This window comes from Lepidochelys kempii, chromosome 4 (genome assembly GCF_965140265.1).
Source record: "Lepidochelys kempii isolate rLepKem1 chromosome 4, rLepKem1.hap2, whole genome shotgun sequence".
Classification (NCBI taxonomy): domain Eukaryota; kingdom Metazoa; phylum Chordata; order Testudines; family Cheloniidae; genus Lepidochelys; species Lepidochelys kempii.
In genome coordinates this window covers 136,496,465-136,514,939 of record NC_133259.1, presented here as the reverse complement: position 1 = coordinate 136,514,939, position 18,475 = coordinate 136,496,465, and the positions used below count along the sequence as shown (strand labels likewise).

The 18,475-nt window shown below is 52.8% G+C and overlaps 1 protein-coding gene across 6 annotated transcripts; it reads right to left on the bottom strand.

The window, feature by feature from the left end:
• Positions 1 to 948: 948 nt before the first annotated feature.
• On the bottom strand, positions 949 to 18,404 carry PRADC1 (protease associated domain containing 1). Of its 6 annotated transcripts, none has more exons than XM_073342993.1 (6): positions 17,675 to 18,400; positions 16,974 to 17,237; positions 13,634 to 13,734; positions 11,066 to 11,175; positions 8,489 to 8,656; positions 5,469 to 7,717 (listed from the first exon to the last, which is right to left on the bottom strand). In XM_073342993.1, the coding sequence occupies exons 2-6, from the start codon at positions 17,044 to 17,046 to the stop codon at positions 7,597 to 7,599; spliced, it is 573 nt and encodes a 190-aa protein (XP_073199094.1). In that variant the 5' UTR covers positions 17,047 to 17,237; positions 17,675 to 18,400; the 3' UTR covers positions 5,469 to 7,596. The 6 variants fall into 6 exon arrangements, with proteins under 6 accessions (XP_073199098.1, XP_073199094.1, XP_073199095.1 ...); XM_073342994.1 differs by having other exon boundaries at positions 18,273 to 18,400; XM_073342997.1 differs by lacking the exon at positions 5,469 to 7,717 and adding an exon at positions 949 to 1,156 and having other exon boundaries at positions 16,974 to 18,404.
• Positions 18,405 to 18,475: the final 71 nt, after the last annotated feature.

Genomic DNA, 18,475 nt, shown 5'->3' with positions numbered 1-18,475 from the left:
GGCTCTTAGGTGCCTAAATCCCTTTTAACAAGGAGACATAGGCTCCTGAATCAGCTAGGCATTGGAATGCTGAGCCCAGCAATGGCTAAATACCTCTAAAAACCTGGGCCCCGGTTCTTCTGCAAAGGACCAGGAAGGGGGGGCTGGTCCCACCCCAGGTGGATTTGCCAAGCCCAGCCCTGGAGCGCGAAGGGAGAAACAGTCGACTCTATTGTGTCTGGGGGGTGGCTGGAGGGATCCATCCTCAGCCTTCCCTTGTGTGTATTATCCCACTGACCTCCAAGGGGTGCAAAGGCTGCAGGGCTGGGTCCTGGAGTATCACGTGACCTTCAGCCAGCCCTGGAGGCTGAGTCTGCAAGGAGCTGGCAGCTCCTTCTAGACCCACTAGTGTAAGCTCCCCAAGGGACCGCCTGGGTCTGAGCGGTGCCCAGCGCCCACAGCTCCTCTCCAGGCCAGTGGGTGTTGCGAGTGCTCAGCCCCTCTCAGATCAAACCCTATCAGAGCAGCGTGGAGCTCTCGGGGGGGAGGGCGAAGGATCCAGATGAGAGTTCAGGCCGCCTAGTACCAGAGCCGGAGATGGGAAGATGCCAGTCGATGCGGGAGTCCGTTCCCCTGTGAGGGCAGGACCTGCCCTGCAATAGAGACTGAGCCGCTTAGAAATATCTCTGCCTTCTACGAGGCAGGCAGCTTTGAAATACGACTGTTGAACCTATCTTAGCCTTGTGACAGCACATTTTGAGGGCTTTTACATTCTGCGGGCCTGGAGCTGGGAGACTGACCTAGAAACTTGGTGCCTGCAGATCACAGGCCAAATCCTACAGTGGTGTAAATCTGGAATAGCTTCACTGATTTCCTCGGAGTTACTCCAAATTCACACTGGTGTCGCTGAGATCAGAATTTGTTTTCACCTTCTTAAGCCCTTGCTGCACAAGAAGTTGTACTTTGATTTTTGATCTTGCTTGAAACAATACAGCAATATGTTTATTTGACGTGGTGCTAATGCCCGTGATGATAGAACTGTAGTGAATGAAGGGAGTACGCTGGTATGGAGTAGACCGACTGTTAAACCGTGGCCTACAATGGCTCCGGAACATTGCTTGAGCAAAGCAGTCTTCCAAAAACCCACATGGTGCAAGGATCTCAAACAAGGTCCCACCTGTAGAAGAAAAATGTTACATCTGAGAGCAAGGAATTGTGGTTGAACAAAGACCTGCTAACCAAAGTGATCAGGCTAGATGTGAATTACAGTGACAACACTATCCAGATGAAAATGATATTGCAGGAAAGCCCTATCTGTGACGAATGAGGTGTTTAAAAAAACCAAAACGTAAAATGGGAGATTTAACAACCACCACCCCCCAAGCCTTGTCTCCATTTATGCGGCTTCCTTTTTGCAGGCCAGCTTGAGCGGTGTCACTATATTGGTCAGTTTCACTTCTTGGTTCTCATGCCCGGGCACAATTCCCTTGCGTGTGGGTTTCCTGTGCAATGCTTCAGCTCTAAATAATCCCTCCTCTTTCGAATGTATACACCCTGCCTGCCGGTGTCCTGAAGAACCAGAGCACTGCGGCTAGCCCTGCCTTGGATATTTTGTTGGCCAACCTTGAGTTTTAAAGTTGCCAACATCCATCTCCCTACGACGAGCTTTCCGCCTAAGGCTTTAAGTTAACGCGTTTCAGTTCAGAGAGAGTTGGGAAGCAGGCCCACCTCCTCTTACTGTTGTGCTTGTAACCAACAGCCCGACGTTCCTTTTGGGACGGGGCGAGTGGCAGTCTTGTTTCAGGAGAGGTAGGCAAAGCCATTTGATCGGTATATTCTCACGTAAGCAGAGATCGGTGCGTGCTACAAACCGTGGATCCAGATTCCCAAACAGCCTGAATGCCGAGCCTGGGGTTGGGTTGGGTCCACTTGCAAAACGGGGAGTATTTGGCGCGGGAGGTTTTGGTGCTTCGCTGGATGAGCCCCAGCAAACCGCCGTAGCGTGGGGTGCAAAGCAGCTCTGTTTAACAGTAGTTGCCTTTGATGGAAGCTGCCACTAATCTTTTTGAAACAGAAAAGCGGGTGGGCCAGGCTGGGCTGCCCTTGCTGAGGTCATCTGCAATCTGCGCCCAGTTTGGCCACCTGGCTTTTATTTTCTGCATTGTTCGATTCACGGCAAAGCAGAATTCTAGTGCCATTCTCCTACACCTCACCCTACCCCGTCACATCCACGCTCTGCACAGCTTCCCTGCGGTCACAAACGGCCTTGGGTAAATGAGCCTCATCAGCCCCCCTCCTCGCAGGTTCCTGGTTCAGGGCTTGGGACGTCCTCCCCCGTGGACTGTAGCCAGACATGTCTCCAGATTAGGGTTGCCAACCGTCTAATCACACAAACCCACAGCCTTGCCCTGCCCCTGCCCTGAGGCCCAGCCCCGCTCACTCCATCCCCCCTCCCTCCGTTGCTCACTCTCCCCCACTCTCATTCACCGGGCTGAGGCAGGGGGTTGGGATGAAGGAGGGGGTGAGGGCTCCGGCAGGGGTGTGTGTGTGGACTCTGGGGTGGGGCCAGAAATGAGGGGTTCAAGGTGTGGGAGGGGGCTCTGTGCTGGGGCAGGAGGTTGGGCTGTGGGAATGGGTGAGGGGTGCAGGCTTTGGGAGGGAATTTGGATGCAGAAGGGGGCTCCGGGCAGGGGGTTGAGGTGCAGGAGGGGTGCGGGCTCTGGGAGGGAGTTTGGATGCAGGAGGCGGCTCAGGGCTGAGGCAGGGAGTTTGGGTACAGGAGGGGGCTCAGGATTGGGGAAGGGGGTTGGGGTACAGGATGCAAGCTCTGGGGGGGAGTTTGGATAAAGGAGGGGGCTCAGGGCTGAGGCAGGAGGTTGGCGTGCAGGCTCTGGGAGGGAGTTTGGGTACAGGAGGGGGCTCAGGGCTGGGGCAGGGGTGCAGGCTCTGGGGGGGAGTTTGGACAAAGGAGGGGGCTCAGGGCTGAGGCAGGAGGTTGGAGTGCAGGAGGGGGTGTGGGCTCTGGGAGGGAGTTTGGGTACAGGAGGGGGTTCAGGATTGGGGAAGGGGGTTGGGGTACAGGATGCAAGCTCTGGGGGGGAGTTTGGATAAAGGAGGGGGCTCAGGGCTGAGGCAGGAGGTTGGAGTGCAGGCTCTGGGAGGGAGTTTGGGTACAGGAGGGGGCTCAGGGCTGGGGCAGGGGTGCAGGCTCTGGGGGGGAGTTTGGACAAAGGAGGGGGCTCAGGGCTGAGGCAGGAGGTTGGAGTGCAGGAGGGGGTGTGGGCTCTGGGAGGGAGTTTGGGTACAGGAGGGGGCTCAGGGCTGGGGCAGGGGTGCAGGCTCTGGGAGGGAGTTTGGATGCAGGAGGGGGCTCAGGGCTGGGGCAGGGGTTTGGGGTGCAGGAGGGAGTGAGGGCTCCGGCTGCTTCCAGTTAGCAGCACAATAGAGCTAAGGCAGGCTCCTTGCCTGCCCCGGCCCTGCGCTGCGGCTGGTACGTCCCTGTGGCGGGCAGGAGGTGCTGCATTGCCCCCGCCTGCAGGCACCACCCCCACAGTTCCCATTGGCTGCCATTCCCAGTCAATGGGAGCTTTGGGGGTGGGGGCGGTGCATGGAGACTCCCTGCCCCTCCCGCCCCCCAGGACCACAGGGACGTGCTGGCCGCTTCCAGGAGTGGCGCGGGGCCAGGGCAGGCAAGGAGCCTGCCTTGGCCCTGCTGTGCTGCCGGACTTTTAGTGGCCTGAAATCTCCCAGTTTGGTTTTAGTAGCCTCCAAGAGATAGAGCCCGATTCCAGGAGACCCCCAGCGAAACTGGGAGAGTTGGCAACCCTACCCCATAGAGAGGGGCTACTGCACACCCCACCTTCTATAATCACTGTGTTCACACTGATGCAGGTGTGGTGAGACTGAAGTCAATAGAGCTTTTCAATCAGTTGGTATGGTGTCTGTCTGTACATAATGCATGATAAGAGAGAGCTGGTATCCACCTGAATGAAAATAAATCAAACCACGATAACCCCCGCTGATTTGGACTCTGCAAGCTTCCCACAGCATTTGAACTTTGTGGAACTGTTTCTTCTGTCCGTTTCAGTCTGTCCTTTTGGTGGTAAGATCTAGGGGAACTTGCGAAGCCAAGATGGGCACATCCTCCCTCTCCAACGATATCAGCCCATAAAGCGCTGCACCTGGTCCTTGTCACCCGTCCCACTGCCATCCCTGTGGCATCGTGCCCTTCGGTGACCTCAATAAAATGATAGTGGTAAGACCTGGGGCTGGGCCTGTTTCTTTGAATTAAACATGGATGGTGATCACTTGTTCTCCACGTTTGCGAGTGGTTTGGTAAATACGGTCAGAGGCTTTAAAAACTCTTAAATTTCATAGTTTCAGATTTTAAAATCTGAAATGTCACAGTGTCAGAACCGTGGGGGTCCTGATCCAAAAGGGAAGGGTCGCAAGGCTATTATAGGGGAGCCATGGTATTGCCATCCTTAGTTCTGCGCTGGTGCGAATGGCAGCGCTGCCTTCAGAGCTGGCCACCCGGCCAGCAGCCACCCAGCTCTAAAGGCAACCTAGGAGTAAGGGTGGCAATACAGTGACCCCCCTACCATAGCCAGATTTCACGGGGGAGACCAGATTTCACGGTCTGTGATGCGTTTTTCACGGCATGAATTTGTTAGGGCCCTTGTGATGCTAGGGCAGGAAGTAATCAGCTTTATCTGCAGCAGGGGTGATTTAGGTAAGAACAGGTTAGAGAGACACCTGTCAGGGATGGTCTAGTTTAAAGCAAGCCCAGGCTAGTAGTGACTGGAAGTTGCCATCTGATGGTTGGTGGGCTTTGTGAAAGCAATTGATTATCTTATTCCAGTTCCAAGTGGCCAGCTGACCACATCAGGGTTCTTACCCGCAGCTGTGGAACAGACACGTCCTCCCCTTATCCCAGAGTCGGCCCTTCCAGGAGAGGGGTGGGGCTGAGTGCTGGGTGAAGGACACACTACTGCCGCTGTGACCCAGCCCTGCCTGGCCTTCGTTCCTGCCAGTCCAGCCCTGACATCACACCCTGTTGGTGGAAAGTTGCACACAACTCTGTGACTCTCGTGGTGAAGGGTGTGCGAAAGCAAATCACTGTGCTAACAGCAAAGAGACAGTAAACTTAGACATACCCGTGGCTCGTTCACCTTCTCTGTCGGCACCTAAAGCCTCAGCGCTGGGGCGAGCAGGGCAGGGAGGACGGTTGTTCTCCTGACCTTTTGGTCCTCTGGGCTCGGAGCAAAGCCGCCCCTGGAACAGGCACTGACCCTACAAATGCAGCACTCCCCATAAAAAATACATCTCAGCAGCAGCCATTCCTTCCCCAGCCCTGTCGAGCAAATCTGGAACGACCTAAGCACGGAGCCTTGCATTGTCACAGCTCCAAACGTGCCTCAATTGATGTTATTTTGCCCAGTTATAAATCTCTATACACCCACTCATGGGAGGTCAAGAAACCAGACGGCTGAGAGCTTCAGGCTTTATTAGAGAGATTAAAGAAGAGGTTCATGTTACAAATGAATATAGCCCCGACAGCATGAAGGCAAACGCCAGCTGGCAGCTGTGGTGTCAGACAGGTCCTGGGAGCTGGAGGGGGCATGATCTAGTGGGATCTGCCTGCCCAGCGCCGGCAGCAGCATGGAAGGAACAAGTTAGCAGGGAGTGGGGCTGCAGTTCACACGCTCCCTGCCTGGGTGACAGCGATGGAGGAACTGAAAGCTGCAGCCAGGCTGAACCAGGCCAAGACCCACACAGCCCTAGTGCCATTCAGCCACCTTCAGCTAACAGGAGTGCAGGGCAAGCAGCACTGGGCCTGAGTGTGTCCTGGGTCAGTGGAACCTGCTGTCTGATGGGGACTTTCCCAGTGCATCAAGCCTGGAACATGCCAGTGATCTGGGCTCCCTCTGCTGCAACAGCCTCTGGGCTACAGGATCTTGCAGAAGGCTGGGCTTCAAATCATGTGGCCACGAATGAATCCTGACTGCAGCATTCAAGAGACGATGACAAGGCTCCGATCCATGGGAGTGTCATGTACACTGGGTTCCAGGGCCGGGGGGGGGAGAGTTAAGGCTGCCCCATCTCCCTCCTCCATTCCCAAGGGCCTCCACCATCCTCCCCGTTGCTAATTATAGCTCCTTCCTTCTCCTCATCCCCAGCAGCCCACATCCTCCCCAACCCACTCCAAACAGCCTCCATGCACTGAGCTCTCTGCTCATTCCTCTTTGCTCCCTTCCCCCCTTGCTGGCCTCATGTCTGAGGCAGAGCTAGCTGGGGGAAGGCATAGGGGGTCCAGCCAGGGGCAAAGCCAAACTGGTCTAGATTGGTCCTACACCCAGCACTGCCCCCGCATCAGCCAGGCAGCCTTGGGGCTCCCTGACCCCACGCCCTCTAGCGTACGGCCCCAAGCCCCTAGAACCTGGCCAAGCCTTAACTCAGAACAGCCGCGTGTTAAAGCTTCCCAAGGGTCAGAAGCAGAGCTGGGCCTGAGCTGAGACCCTGGCTCGGAACAACCTCAGCATTAGGGGCGTAAAAGGGGTCAAGATCTGAACCCAGCTGGGAACTTTACGACCCTCCTGCCCTGGCCAGCCCCACCCTGCTCTGGCCCGCCACAAAACATTCCAAATCCAGGGCTAGCTTCGCCCACGTCGCATTAAACCGCTGCGCTCCTGCCTCCACTGGGAATCATGGTCCAAGGGCCAGATCCAAAGACTTGGGACCTGACTGAAGTGAAGGGAACAGGATCAGGCCTTTGAACAGTATAAGGTATTAGAGGCTCCCGTCACCTTGCAGTTGCCAGGGAACGTGTCAGGCTCGTGCTCTGGTGAAGCCAGTGGGGTTGTGCTGGCTTAGGCCAGAGGTGAATCTGGCCCATGCAGTTGATTTGGACCTTTACGTTCCTGTATCCGCTTGTGGTTATGGGCTGTCTCCAGCCCAGCCTCAGGCTCCAGCAGCCTCGTTCCCTTTGACGTGACGGAGTCCGAGCCCAGATCCTCCCAGAGATTTAGGTGCCTAACTCCCATTGATTTCAATGGGAGGGATCTCTCTCTTCTGAGCCCCATCTCTGAAAAAGACAAACCCACACAGAGCCACTTCCTCTCTCCTCCAGGCACCCTCGTCTTGCCTGAGTTTACACTTCTGGCTCCACTCAGCTACAAAATATAAACCTCTGGCCAACCTGGTGGGTCCTGTTAGCCCAGGATGATCCCCTGTGCATTGCTCTTTCCCCTCTTTACGCTTTATCCACACGTTACCATTTCGCTTGAGATTGGCCGTGCACACCTGACATTGTTTGCAATGCAATGCTATCTGACAGCTCCTCAAAATGCTTCTCTAGCACGCTCTGGCCTCTCGGACTCTGGGGCGTCTGCCTCCCTGCCCGGAAATAGTTACTAAGGAAGTCATCCGGCAGTGACGGTGAATGATATGATGATGTCGGAGTTTAGCTGGCTACCAGCTGCAACACAATAATTCCAGTGGGAATCACCCAGTGAGTTTGGATTGTGGAGTTTTGGGGCAGGCAGGGGCTGTTCTTCAAGGCCAATCCCTTCAACAAATCCATCCAGAAGGCTCCAAGACCTTCCCTTTCTCTCCCCACTACCAGAAGGTCCATGGAGGCTGCATCGTTTCATAGGCTGGGATGCTGGTAACGTTGACAGGGATGGAGATGATGGCCCAAGGGAGTCCGTGCTGTTCCAAGGAGCGTCGGATCATGTACCTAGACACACACACACACGCATCTTGACGGAGTGAATCAGGAAAGAGGTGCTTAGTCCTTAGACGCGCTCTGGAGCCAACCCAAGAGTGCAAGGTCAAGACCAACTCAACCCCACAGAACAAATACAACTGACTCCACTAAGGGTCTCACTGACAGGGCCTGATTCTGGGAGGTGCTGAGCACCCTTAGCTCCCACTGATCTCGGAGGGAAGTGAAGTCACTTAGCCCTTCCCATGGGATACTCAGCACCTTGTAGAGTCTGGCCTTCAACAGGGGAAGCCGGAACTTTCTGACGGACGGCTGCCCTGGCAACTTGCCAGGAGAGTGAGCGCTGCACATAAGCTGCCTAAACAATTTCCATGCTTAAGAATCAAGCCAGGCAGCCAAGTGTGATTGCAGATGCCTCTTGCTTGCTGGATGAACAGGGATGGCTGAGTGGAGGGCCACGGTGGCTCATCAGCACTGGGCCAGCCCTGCAGAGACACAGGCTATGGCCTGCAGTTTATGATCTCTGCTGTAAGTGCTAGCTTTATCATTTATTCTACATTAACATGCTGCCGATAAAGGGAGCACTTCCCTCTCCATGGCTGGCCAGAGCCCATGGACATTAAAGATCTGGAGAACATCTGAGGTGCCGGAAACAAAGGTGCCAGTGCGATCCTTCATTTCATCCACACAACCAGACTGACTTCAATGGGGCTGCATGGTACAACGGGGCGGCACAATCTGTGAAGATACAGGTGTGTGTGCATGTTGGGGAAAGGCACCTACCCATCCCTGCCCAGGAGGAAGAGAGCAGGAATGTCCGCCGTCAGCCTTGTGCTGTCCTGGATCATTTCGACGTAGAAGCTGTCGTTGTCGTACGCATTATCGGCGATAATCACTGCCCTCCCGCCGTGCTCCTGGACGACGCGCGTCTTCGACAAGAAGGAACAACCCCTGCGGCAGAACATAACACTGTGTCTCAGAGACCCGCTCGGCCAGCTGTCTGCACAGCGCAATGCCTATGTCTCCCCCTTCAAAGACATCACCCCTTCCCAGCTGACGCGCTTCGTGTGCTTCATACAATCGCCACCCGCAGAAGTGAAGGGTGAAAAGGGCCACACTTATGTCTGAGTGGGGGAATAGGAAGCGAATGGCCCATTTTAACCATAGGATTTTTATTGTTCATAATAATAATAGGCACTTCTCTATCTTTGCTTCACCAACATTATCCCGACACCCAGGAAACATCAGTGAGGGAGCAGGTGAGAAAACTGAGGCAGAGCAGTGCAGTGATTTGCCCCAGGATGCAGAAGGAATCTGTGTCAGAGCTGGGTTTAGGATTCTGCAGCACCTGGCTTCCAGGCCTGTGCTCGGACCGGGCCTCATTAATATTACTGTCTGAGCAAATGTAGTAATTAACCATTGGAACAACTTACCAAGGGTCACGGTGGATTCACCGTCACTGGCTGGTTTTAAATCAAATTAGTCTAAAAGCTCTGCCCTAGGAATTCGTGTGGGGCAGGTCTCTGGCCTGTGTTATGCAGAGGGACAGACTACAGTCCCTTCTGCACTTGGGATCTATGAAAGCATCTCCCCTAATTCTCTTCTTTTACTTTCTCGGTCTTCAGTGCACCTCAGCTACACTCTCCAGTGCTCGTAGGGTAACACTCCACCGCAAGAGCAAGTGAGCGACTCTGCTGGCTTGTCTTGGCCCCCTTCACTCAGCACCAGCTGTGATCGCCGGCCTGTCTGGGACGTTGTCCTAACACTGACACTTGCCCGGCAATCCTCCACTGGCACAGCCCTGCTGGCTTCTGCTTGGGAGCGCAGACTCCTTTGCTAACAGTGCCTGGGAGATAGCTGCTTGCTGACCAGCGGGCAGGGAGCAGGTGGTCTCACTCCCACGGAGCAGGTGCTCTTGTCGCAAAAACCGCTGATCCAGCATAATCAGTGCCCTTGCACAGTCCACCTACACACAATCGGAGGTGTGACTGCAGCACGCGTGGGCATGCCGAGCTGGCTTCGAGTGAGCTAACCAGCTAGAAACAGCAGACATGCCGCAGCAGCTGCTGCTAGCTGCCTGGCTGCAGTGTGGACAGACCCCCAAAGTCTCAGCAGCGAGGCCAAGACCGAATGGGTCCTTCCCTTCTCTGCTTGGGAATGCATCCCTGCAACTCGGAACTGGGGCGGTGGTGGGCAGGGTAGAGCTGGCTGGCCCTGGCAGTGCCCACACTGTACCTGTTCTGTGGTTATTAGCCAGGAGGCTTCAGCCTCCTCTAACCAAGCCCCAATCGCCAGGGGAAAGCTGGATGCTTTAGGAAAATGGTCTCAGTGAGTAGGGCCTCTCCAGGCTCCTGGCTGCTAGACCACATAGCTGCTCTCAGAATGCCGGAGCTAAGATTCTGCATGAGCAGAGAGGCCGCTGTGGGGCTGAATTCCCCCAGCGTGATGCCTTGCAGCACTGGGCCCACTGCGAGGAGGCAGGACCTTGGCAGCAGGGCCCGGGAGGAGTGGAGTTGGGGGGCAGCATTGTTCCCTGCTCAGTTTCCTCGAGGAAATCCAGGAGGGCATTAACAATTCCTGAAGCTACATTAGTCCCCTCAGCGTCTGCTATTGAGTAAGCGACAGCAGTCCCATGCCAGACGTCTCCAGCTCCGATTGAGCTGGGAGGTTTCCTTTTCAGCAGACCCACCCCCTCGTCTGTGGGGCTGGGAGGCTCACCTGGGCCCCTTCCACAGCCCCCTAAATGTCTCATGAGAAAGGGTGATGCCCCAAACACTGCCCAAGATGAACCTCAGAGCTGTCAGAGGATTCCCTGGGGAAGGAGTACATGACTGGCCTGTTTCCTTTATATTAAACAGCAGTAGCTGCCTTCCTTCCGGGACCTCTCTGTACAGACATACGGCAGAGGGGAAAGCTGACGATGGAGTCAGTTTTGTCAGACTAGAAAGTAACAGGGGACGGGAGACTAATCACGTTTCAGGTTTTGTCTACAAGGAAAAAACGACCAGCGTACACAGCTCCCCAGGTGGACTCACCATCCCAGGAGAAGACTGTCCCCACGAGGAGCTTTACTGGCATAGCTACGTAGCAATAATGCCAGCAGTACAGTAATACCTCAGTAATATTCTCCAGGCAGAGGAGCCTCTGCTGTCAGAGGACTATGATAAAAATGAACAGGAGCCAAAATCTCCACGGGACCGTTCCCCAGGCAGGTGCTCTGCGACGTGCCAGATTTCATTCGCCCGATCTCGTTGGTGGAAAAAAACCAACCCGCCCACGCCCTGCACGCCACTGTTCTAGAATCACACTATAAATAGCTCCCCCCCTCCATCGGTAAAACAGATCTGTCATCAAACCTACCCACGCTCCACCAGGGCGATCTGATCTTGGATGAAGACTCCATTGTTTAGCTCCCCGCATGCCTCTGGAGGGTCTGCCGGGACCAGGTGTATCTGCTCATATCTTGTGTTCTCGGAGAGGAAAGGAAAGAAGCAGACTGGGAGTAACGGCAGGGGGCAACACTTGGGGCAGGGGGAGCAGCTAGGTTTGCTAACTTAGATCTATTCTGGGGTCTGCAGCAACAGGCTCTCTTTGTTCTGGTTAAGGCCAGCTTCATACAACAGTTCTCACCCTCCTGCCCTAACTAAACCGAAGAAAACTACAAAGACAGTCAGATCTAGCCTTGTTATTGCTAGACTCCTATATACTTTGCAGGTCTATAGCACCTAAGGGTCTAATATTAAACCCTGCAAAACCTCATGGAGCTATCAGAGGAGTTTGAGTACAATGTATTAGCTAGTACTTCCTCTTTCCTCTTCCTTGCCATTGCACCTTTCTGCCAACTATTCCTCAACCCCCACAACCATGGCAGGTAGGCAATGCTTATTACCCTCATTTTACAGATGGGGAAACTGAGGCACAGAGCAGTTCCATCACACGCCCAGAGACACACAGTGAGTCCGTGGCAGAGCAGGGAACAGTACTTAGGTCTCTTGACTTGCAGTTCTGGGCTCTAAGCCCTGGATGGCACTCCCTCTCCTTGCTGCGTGTGGTTCAGCTCCAGTGTGGGAGGCTCACAGTTTCATTAGTCCTGTGGGAGACCAGGCAGGGAATTACAGGGAGGTCCTGTCTAAGGCAGGTCCTTCCTGCAGTTGTTCTTAGGGATCCAGGATTGGACGTGAGTGTCTCACCGTGAACTCATGTTCATGGTGTACGTGTCCATAACCAGATAATGTAGCTCCCTGTCTTTGATCTCCCTGGCCTGTGAGGGCTGTCCCAGATGCTGTGCATGGTAGAGAAATGCCTCTTGCTGGATTTGCCCAGCCTGCAGCTTCAGGCAGGTCTGTTCACGTGTTTCTTACTGAACTCATCCCCCCTCACCTCCTTTTTTTATTACAGGGCCAAGGTCCCATTTGTGCAGGTCACTGAATCACAGTTTGCAGAGTGGACAGGCACTGCTGGCTTGTCAGTCCATCGGAGTTGTGTACAGTGCGGCCCCTCAGAGGCTGCTTGGGTCACTCTGCCAGCTGCCCGGGTCACTCTGCCAGCTGCCCATCCTTGCTCTATGCTGGCTTACTTTCTTTTGGACCTGATTCTCCATGGCCCTGTGCAAAGCGGCGACAAGATGAGCACGGCAGCATCTCACACGCTTGGCACCACACCAGGTGCAGGGCAATGGTGAATGAGGCCCTCGGCCTTATCTCAGCCGAATCCCACAAGAGGCATTCTCTACCATGCCACGCTGGACGCCCTGCTGATGGTGGAGAAATGGCAACATACGGCAGTATCCCTTTGTTCTAGTATAAAGAGAATCTAGGGTCCAGATCTTCAAAAGTAATTATGCTCCTAATGCTCATTGATTTAAATGGAAGTTAGGAGCCTAAATAGCTTTCAGGATCTGGGCCTAGAAGCTCAGAGGTAGGGTCTAATCACAGGACTTGGAGCTAGAAACTTGTGATCTCATGGACTGAGCATCGGCCTAGGAGCCACGAACTCTTGAAATTAAAGCCTGCCTCTAACACTGTCCTGCTGTGTGGTCTTCGGCAAATCACTTAAGTCGCCTGCCTCAGTTTCCCCAGTCTGTAAAATGGGGATTAAAAATATCTACCTACCTTGCAGTGGTGTTGTGATGGTTATACAGTTAACATTTGCAAGACACTTTGAGGCTAAAATGTGTTACTACTAACTAGTACATAGGTAGCACTGGTAATTGCTTGTTGGAGATTTGTAATAGGTCATCTGCATCTATGAGGGATTTCAGAAATGCAAATTGCTTGCACAGATGTCTCTGCAGTTAGTATAACAACAATTTATAATTCTGGCACTTAGCCAGTCAGTTACGGGCCAGGCATCTCACACAAGATTAGGCAGACAGGGAGAGCAGCTCACACAGCATAGCACTGATACCCTCCCAAATCTCTCCCAGGCAAAATCACACAGAGACTGAACTGCACAAGGCTGGATAGATTCCTGGCCACCCACACCCCAATCTATCTCGCAGAAATAACTTCTTAAGCAGTTCCAGCATTTTTCTTACACATGGATCTGCTTTTCGGACCATGTTAACATAGGAACTCATTTGTTTTGCATGTCCCAGATTGAGCAGGAACTGCAGTGTTCCCAAGGGAAGGTAAATGGATCACAGAGATTTTGGAGTAGCTTCATCAGAATTCCTTGGCAAATTCCAAAGTTCAATCTGCACACTTCGGGCCAGACTCGGAGCTCTCTTACAGGAGTGTAAATCAGAGCAACCCCACCAGTTTCAATAATTGACACTGATGTAACTGAACTCAGAATCTGGCCCGCTGTTTCTAAGGGGCAACAAATGTAAGAAACGACCACATGAAGATCAGGTTTCAAATCCACTAGTTGCTGTTGAGAAAAATCTAGAAATGAAAGGTCTAATACATATCTGATCGTCATACTTACAAACACGCCTCCAAAATCTTTGGCCGGAGTAGCAGTGAAGATGTAGCGGATATCTCTGGGACTCAGCACTTGGAAATATAAATATTCATGGATGCGTAACCCTGCGTATTTAAAAAGACAAAAAATAGACAAGGGGGGAAAATGGAAAAGCTCTTGGGAAATTCCTTGGTGATATTTAAAACTAAATTCACAATCACGCTGCTGTGAAAATAGCTCTTCTCAATGGGGATGAGAGAAGCAACAGGTTATATAACATTTCATCTATACAGCACCTTTCATCTAATAGCGGCTGAATATACAAGGCACAATTCACCTGCCACTCTGATGCAGCCAGTTCTGGTGTGCGTGTGTGCGGAGGGAGCTGTTCAACAGCGCACAGCAATGCTGCGTAACTGTTTAGAGCAGGAAGCCAAGCATATGGCATTCCACTGAAATCACAAGGGATGTTTCAGGGAGGCAGAATTGAAATGACTCCTGGTGTAATTTGGCCAGGACACCTGCACGTACACCCCGGTGCTTGTGAAAATACATCACGGGCCCTTTTTCCAACCCCTTCTCCATAATTTTCTTAAGCCACCTCAATGCCATACCCCAGCGAAGGCTGCCCCACAGAAGCTATGATTGCATTCAGGATCATGAAAAGATCTATTGATGCCACTCTCTGGAACAATGCTTGGTGCCAATTCTGCTCCTGCAAATGTCCCATGTGTATTACGTCGCCTCCAAACAAACAGGCTTTGTAACAGTACCCCTAATAAAAGGGTTGGGGAATGGCTACCTGGCCAGTCAGGACAAAGTGCTCCCAATCCTGGCGCGATGAGGTCCCTTTTTCAGTGCCTAACACATGCCACCTGACAAAATGGTCCGCAAAACTCCAGCAGGCTTAACACGGCTGCGTTCCGGGCACAGCAGATGCACAACGATCATTAGCTGAATCCCAAGGCGCTGCCATAGAAGTGCTTTAATTAAGAGCTCCAAATGTCCTGCCTCCGCGACTAATTCTGGAGCCACTTATTTCCCACGGAAGCAATTAGGGACCCATTGACAAGCAGTGGGTGGAAAGCTTAATGCTGAATTTGCTATGGCACAGAAGCTGTCAGAGTTATGCTGGATCTCCTGAGAGCCTCTTAAAGGTGTGTCCTCTTTTTCTCTGCTCCAACTGAGCCAGGGCAGGGGTGATGGTCTCCCACTGAGATGGCCCCTTCACCTGTAGTTTGAATCAGCACTTCCTGAAAGAGGCTTTGAAGACTCAGGATGGCTCTTTTACATCTTGGGAAGGGAGTGCTGGCTAGCAGTTACAGCAGGAGCATGGGCAGCGGGACACGTGGGTTCTGTTGCACTGACACCCTGTGTGATCCTGGGAGGCTCACTTAGACCAGCATTTTCACCGACATCCATTGACTTCTGGGTACCCCCAATTTTTGCAGTTTGAGGCACCCTGGGCCGGATTTCCCAAGTTCCTTGAGCACCCACAGCTCCAGATGAAGTCAATGGAGCTGCTGGTGCTTAGCACCAGTGGACATCAGGACCCTGGAGGTGTGTCAAGTTGGGTGCCCAAAAATCACCAGTCCCTTTTCAAACACACTGCCCTTACCCTTTCTCTGCCTCAGTTTCCCCTCCAATAGTAAATGGGAATAACACTTGACCATGGCACAAGGGAGTTGGGAGGCGCGGTTAATGCAGGTGAAGCATAGAATATGCTCTAGCAATCCAATTCACCATCTAAATTAAAAGGAGAGGACAGCTTTAGCCCACCACACCTGGGCTTGGTTGTGATCTCTTTGTGAGAGGCTGAAGTGAATGAAAAAAGACATTGACAAAAGCCCCAAAGGGTCAAACTGCTCTAGCAGCCCAGAAGACTGATCCACATGGACGCACTGATGCTAGCACTACGGAAACCCCCTTCCCTTGCAACCACAGACACCTCTTGAGGGTTGCAGTGTCACTTAGCGGGGAGGTGTCTAGCGGCTGGAGCAGGGGAGCCTGGGGATGTGGGTTCTATTCCTGGCTTTGCCACTAACTGGCTGCGAGTCCTCGGGCACGTCGCTTCATTGTTCTGTGCCTCAGTTTCCCCATCTGTACAATCTGGGAAATGATCCTTATTAACCTGCCTCTCAAGGGCACCATGAGGCTTAAAGCGCTCCGAGATCCTTGGATATAAAGTGCCTTGTCAGTGGGAGTTGTTAATTACTACAGTGTTCAGAGGACGGGATGGGAGGGTACAAGGGTGAATGACAAATAAGGGCCTTATCCTGAGAGGTGCTGAGCACCCACAGCTCTTGCCTACATCAACAGGAGCGGTCAGTGTTCAGCACCTGTCCAGCTGGAGCCCTAACCCTCTGTACTGTTGAGAGCATTCTGACATCCTGCAGCAGCACTTCTGCTAACCTTCCATGAACTAAGCAACACTAACCAAATCCCCCAGCCGCGGCCAGAAAATGAATTTGTGCGAGCAGCTTTGGACCCATCACAAGACTCCTCCACAGTGTGACATAAAAACAGGCTGCTAGCCCTTTGGAAAGTGCCTCCAAACTGAACAAAGGTAGTTTCTAGAATCCAGCGGAGCAACCGCCCCTCTGGGATCTTCTCCTTTGCTTTCTCAATTTTTTAACTGCTGTAGTCTCCCCTTATTTACCTGCTGGCTGCCCCTCAATCCTGCATTCCCTCCATCTTCCTTTCCAAATCTCTTTGCATGAGTTTTGGGGCTGATTAACGGTGCTCTAATGGACAAAACTCTTCCCTCTAGCCCCCAAACAAAGGCAGCAGCAGTGCAAGATTCTCCCACCTCAGCTGTGACCTGCAGGGATCACATCTCAGGGCAAGAGGATGTTGCATTATATTTTTCTTTGGCTCGCTCACTGCTTTCAAAGCCAAGACACAGGGGAAAAAAATTAAAAGCACAAGGCATTCAGAAACCCTGGATCATGTGCCGAGAGATCCTCCTGAGCCGGATTGCCACTGCTTTGCAGAATATAGAAGTGAAAATGGGAATTTATAAATAGACTAAAAACCTGACAGGTTTGGCAGGTCTCCACGACAGCAAATAAAGCAGAGCGAGGAGAATACAAAGAATAATAATCACAAATTCACCCCAAAGGGAAGCACTCAAGAAGATTTTTTTTAACCCCCTCCCCATGCCTTTATTTAAGGCCAACAGAGTATCTGAGCACAAGGCTAGCTGCTGCATCAGAGCACAAGACTTTGAACAGGCAGCTCAATGTGCATATTAAATGCTTTCTTGTCAGGTCAGCACAGTCCAGCTTTGCAAGCTTACTGGAAAAGGTGCCGACCCAATGCAAGCACTGGGGCACCCTCCAGCCCCCGAGTGGCCAGTACTCACCATCAACAAAAGGCCAGGCGCAGAGAGAGAGCACCAAACGCAACCAGCTGCCAGTGCCAAGTAGTGCAGCCATCTGCCAGTGCACCAACTTCCCCGCAGCTCCCAAATGCACCTCTTACTGTAGAAGTCTCAAACTGGCAAGAGAGCAGAGCTCTGCCTCTAGTTTCCACTCACTGGTGAGCTCAAGCAGCTGCTGATCTCATTGGTGAAGGTTTCAGTCAATCCACTGCTGGCTACAAGAGGGTTGAAATTACCGACTGGTTCCTAGTAGAGAGGAAGCAAAAAAATAATTTAATCCCAGGCTCACAAATTCAGCCCCCACTGAAATTAGCAGGAGATTTTTCAGCAAGATCAGCAGCAAAATAACTGGAAGCAAATTCCTCCTTTTCCACCCACTCCGCTTCCTGAAAAGAAGAGTGAGTGTCTCGTTGCATATTCCCAGGAGAGGGCTGTGGCTGCTTCACAGGCCTGGGTGTCAGGTGGGGTTTTACTTCAGCCTCTGCTATAGACAGGCTGTGTGACCTTGACCAAGGCATTGCACTGTGTGCCTCAGTTTCCCCCTCCGAGCCTAACCATTCAAAGAGGGGACTGCGAGTTTAATTCAATAAGGTTTGCTTACACCAGGGTGCCTTTACTTAAAATGTGTAGCCCCATTCCCTACAATAGAGCTGCTCCCAACAGTCATAAAGCTGCACAGGTACCTGCAGGACTGGGGGTAGACGCAATGTTTGTTGCTTTCACTCAATGAGGAGGGAAAGGAGGGCAAGGGTTGCAGTAATAAGACCCTGGATGCTGGTTTTGTTTTTTACAAATGTGATTTTAATGAGGCGATCGCTATTGCTTCTCTTTCCGATTATCCAGCCTGCTCTGCTCCCACTCGGCCCTTGACTACCACCTGCCATCTCTGCACAGCATTTTACTAGCTTCACAACTACAGCAGCTGCCCCAGCCCGTCTCACTGCCTCAAACCCCACTCCCCCATTAATTTTGCTGTATGCACATTTGACATTTTTAAACCCTTCAAATCCCATCTAGGCTGAATTTGAGTCGCTGTCATGGTAACTGCACTGGTGTAAGCCCCGAATGAGGAAGTGCTACGCTGATGTAAAGCAGGCTCACACCAACACAGCTTAATCCAGTGGAAATTTCTCTAATGCAGACAGGGAATGGGTGCCCCTCTGCCGATGACCCTCCACCATCAGACCCTCTAGTCTGGCCCATTTCCCTCCCTCTCGCTGCACTCCAGGTCCCTGGGGAACCCATCTACCCGCTCCTTGTTCACCAGCACCATTCCCCCACCTTGGCCCAGGTATCACTGCTCCACCCCACAGCGATGGGTGCTGTATATGGACTTGGACAGCAGATATCGGACAAGTGAGCCCTACCAGTGCTCTCCCTGCCACCCGCCAGTCAGCGAGCCCCGCCAGCGAGCCCCACGAGTCCGCCCCCCGCCCGCCAGACAGCGAGCCCCACCAGTCCCGCCCCACAGCGAGTCCCGCCCG

Coding starts and splice junctions, on each gene's coding strand:
- PRADC1 (XM_073342992.1), bottom strand. CDS start 17,046: ATGGCTGCACTACTTGGCACTGGCAGCTGGTTGCGTTTGGTGCTCTCT. Junction 8,657..11,065: donor ATCGCCCTGGTGGAGCGTGG/GTAGGTTTGATG, acceptor GTTCTGCCGCAG/GGGTTGTTCCTTCTTGTCGA. Junction 7,718..8,488: donor TTCCTCCTGGGCAGGGATGG/GTAGGTGCCTTT, acceptor GTGTGTGTCTAG/GTACATGATCCGACGCTCCT.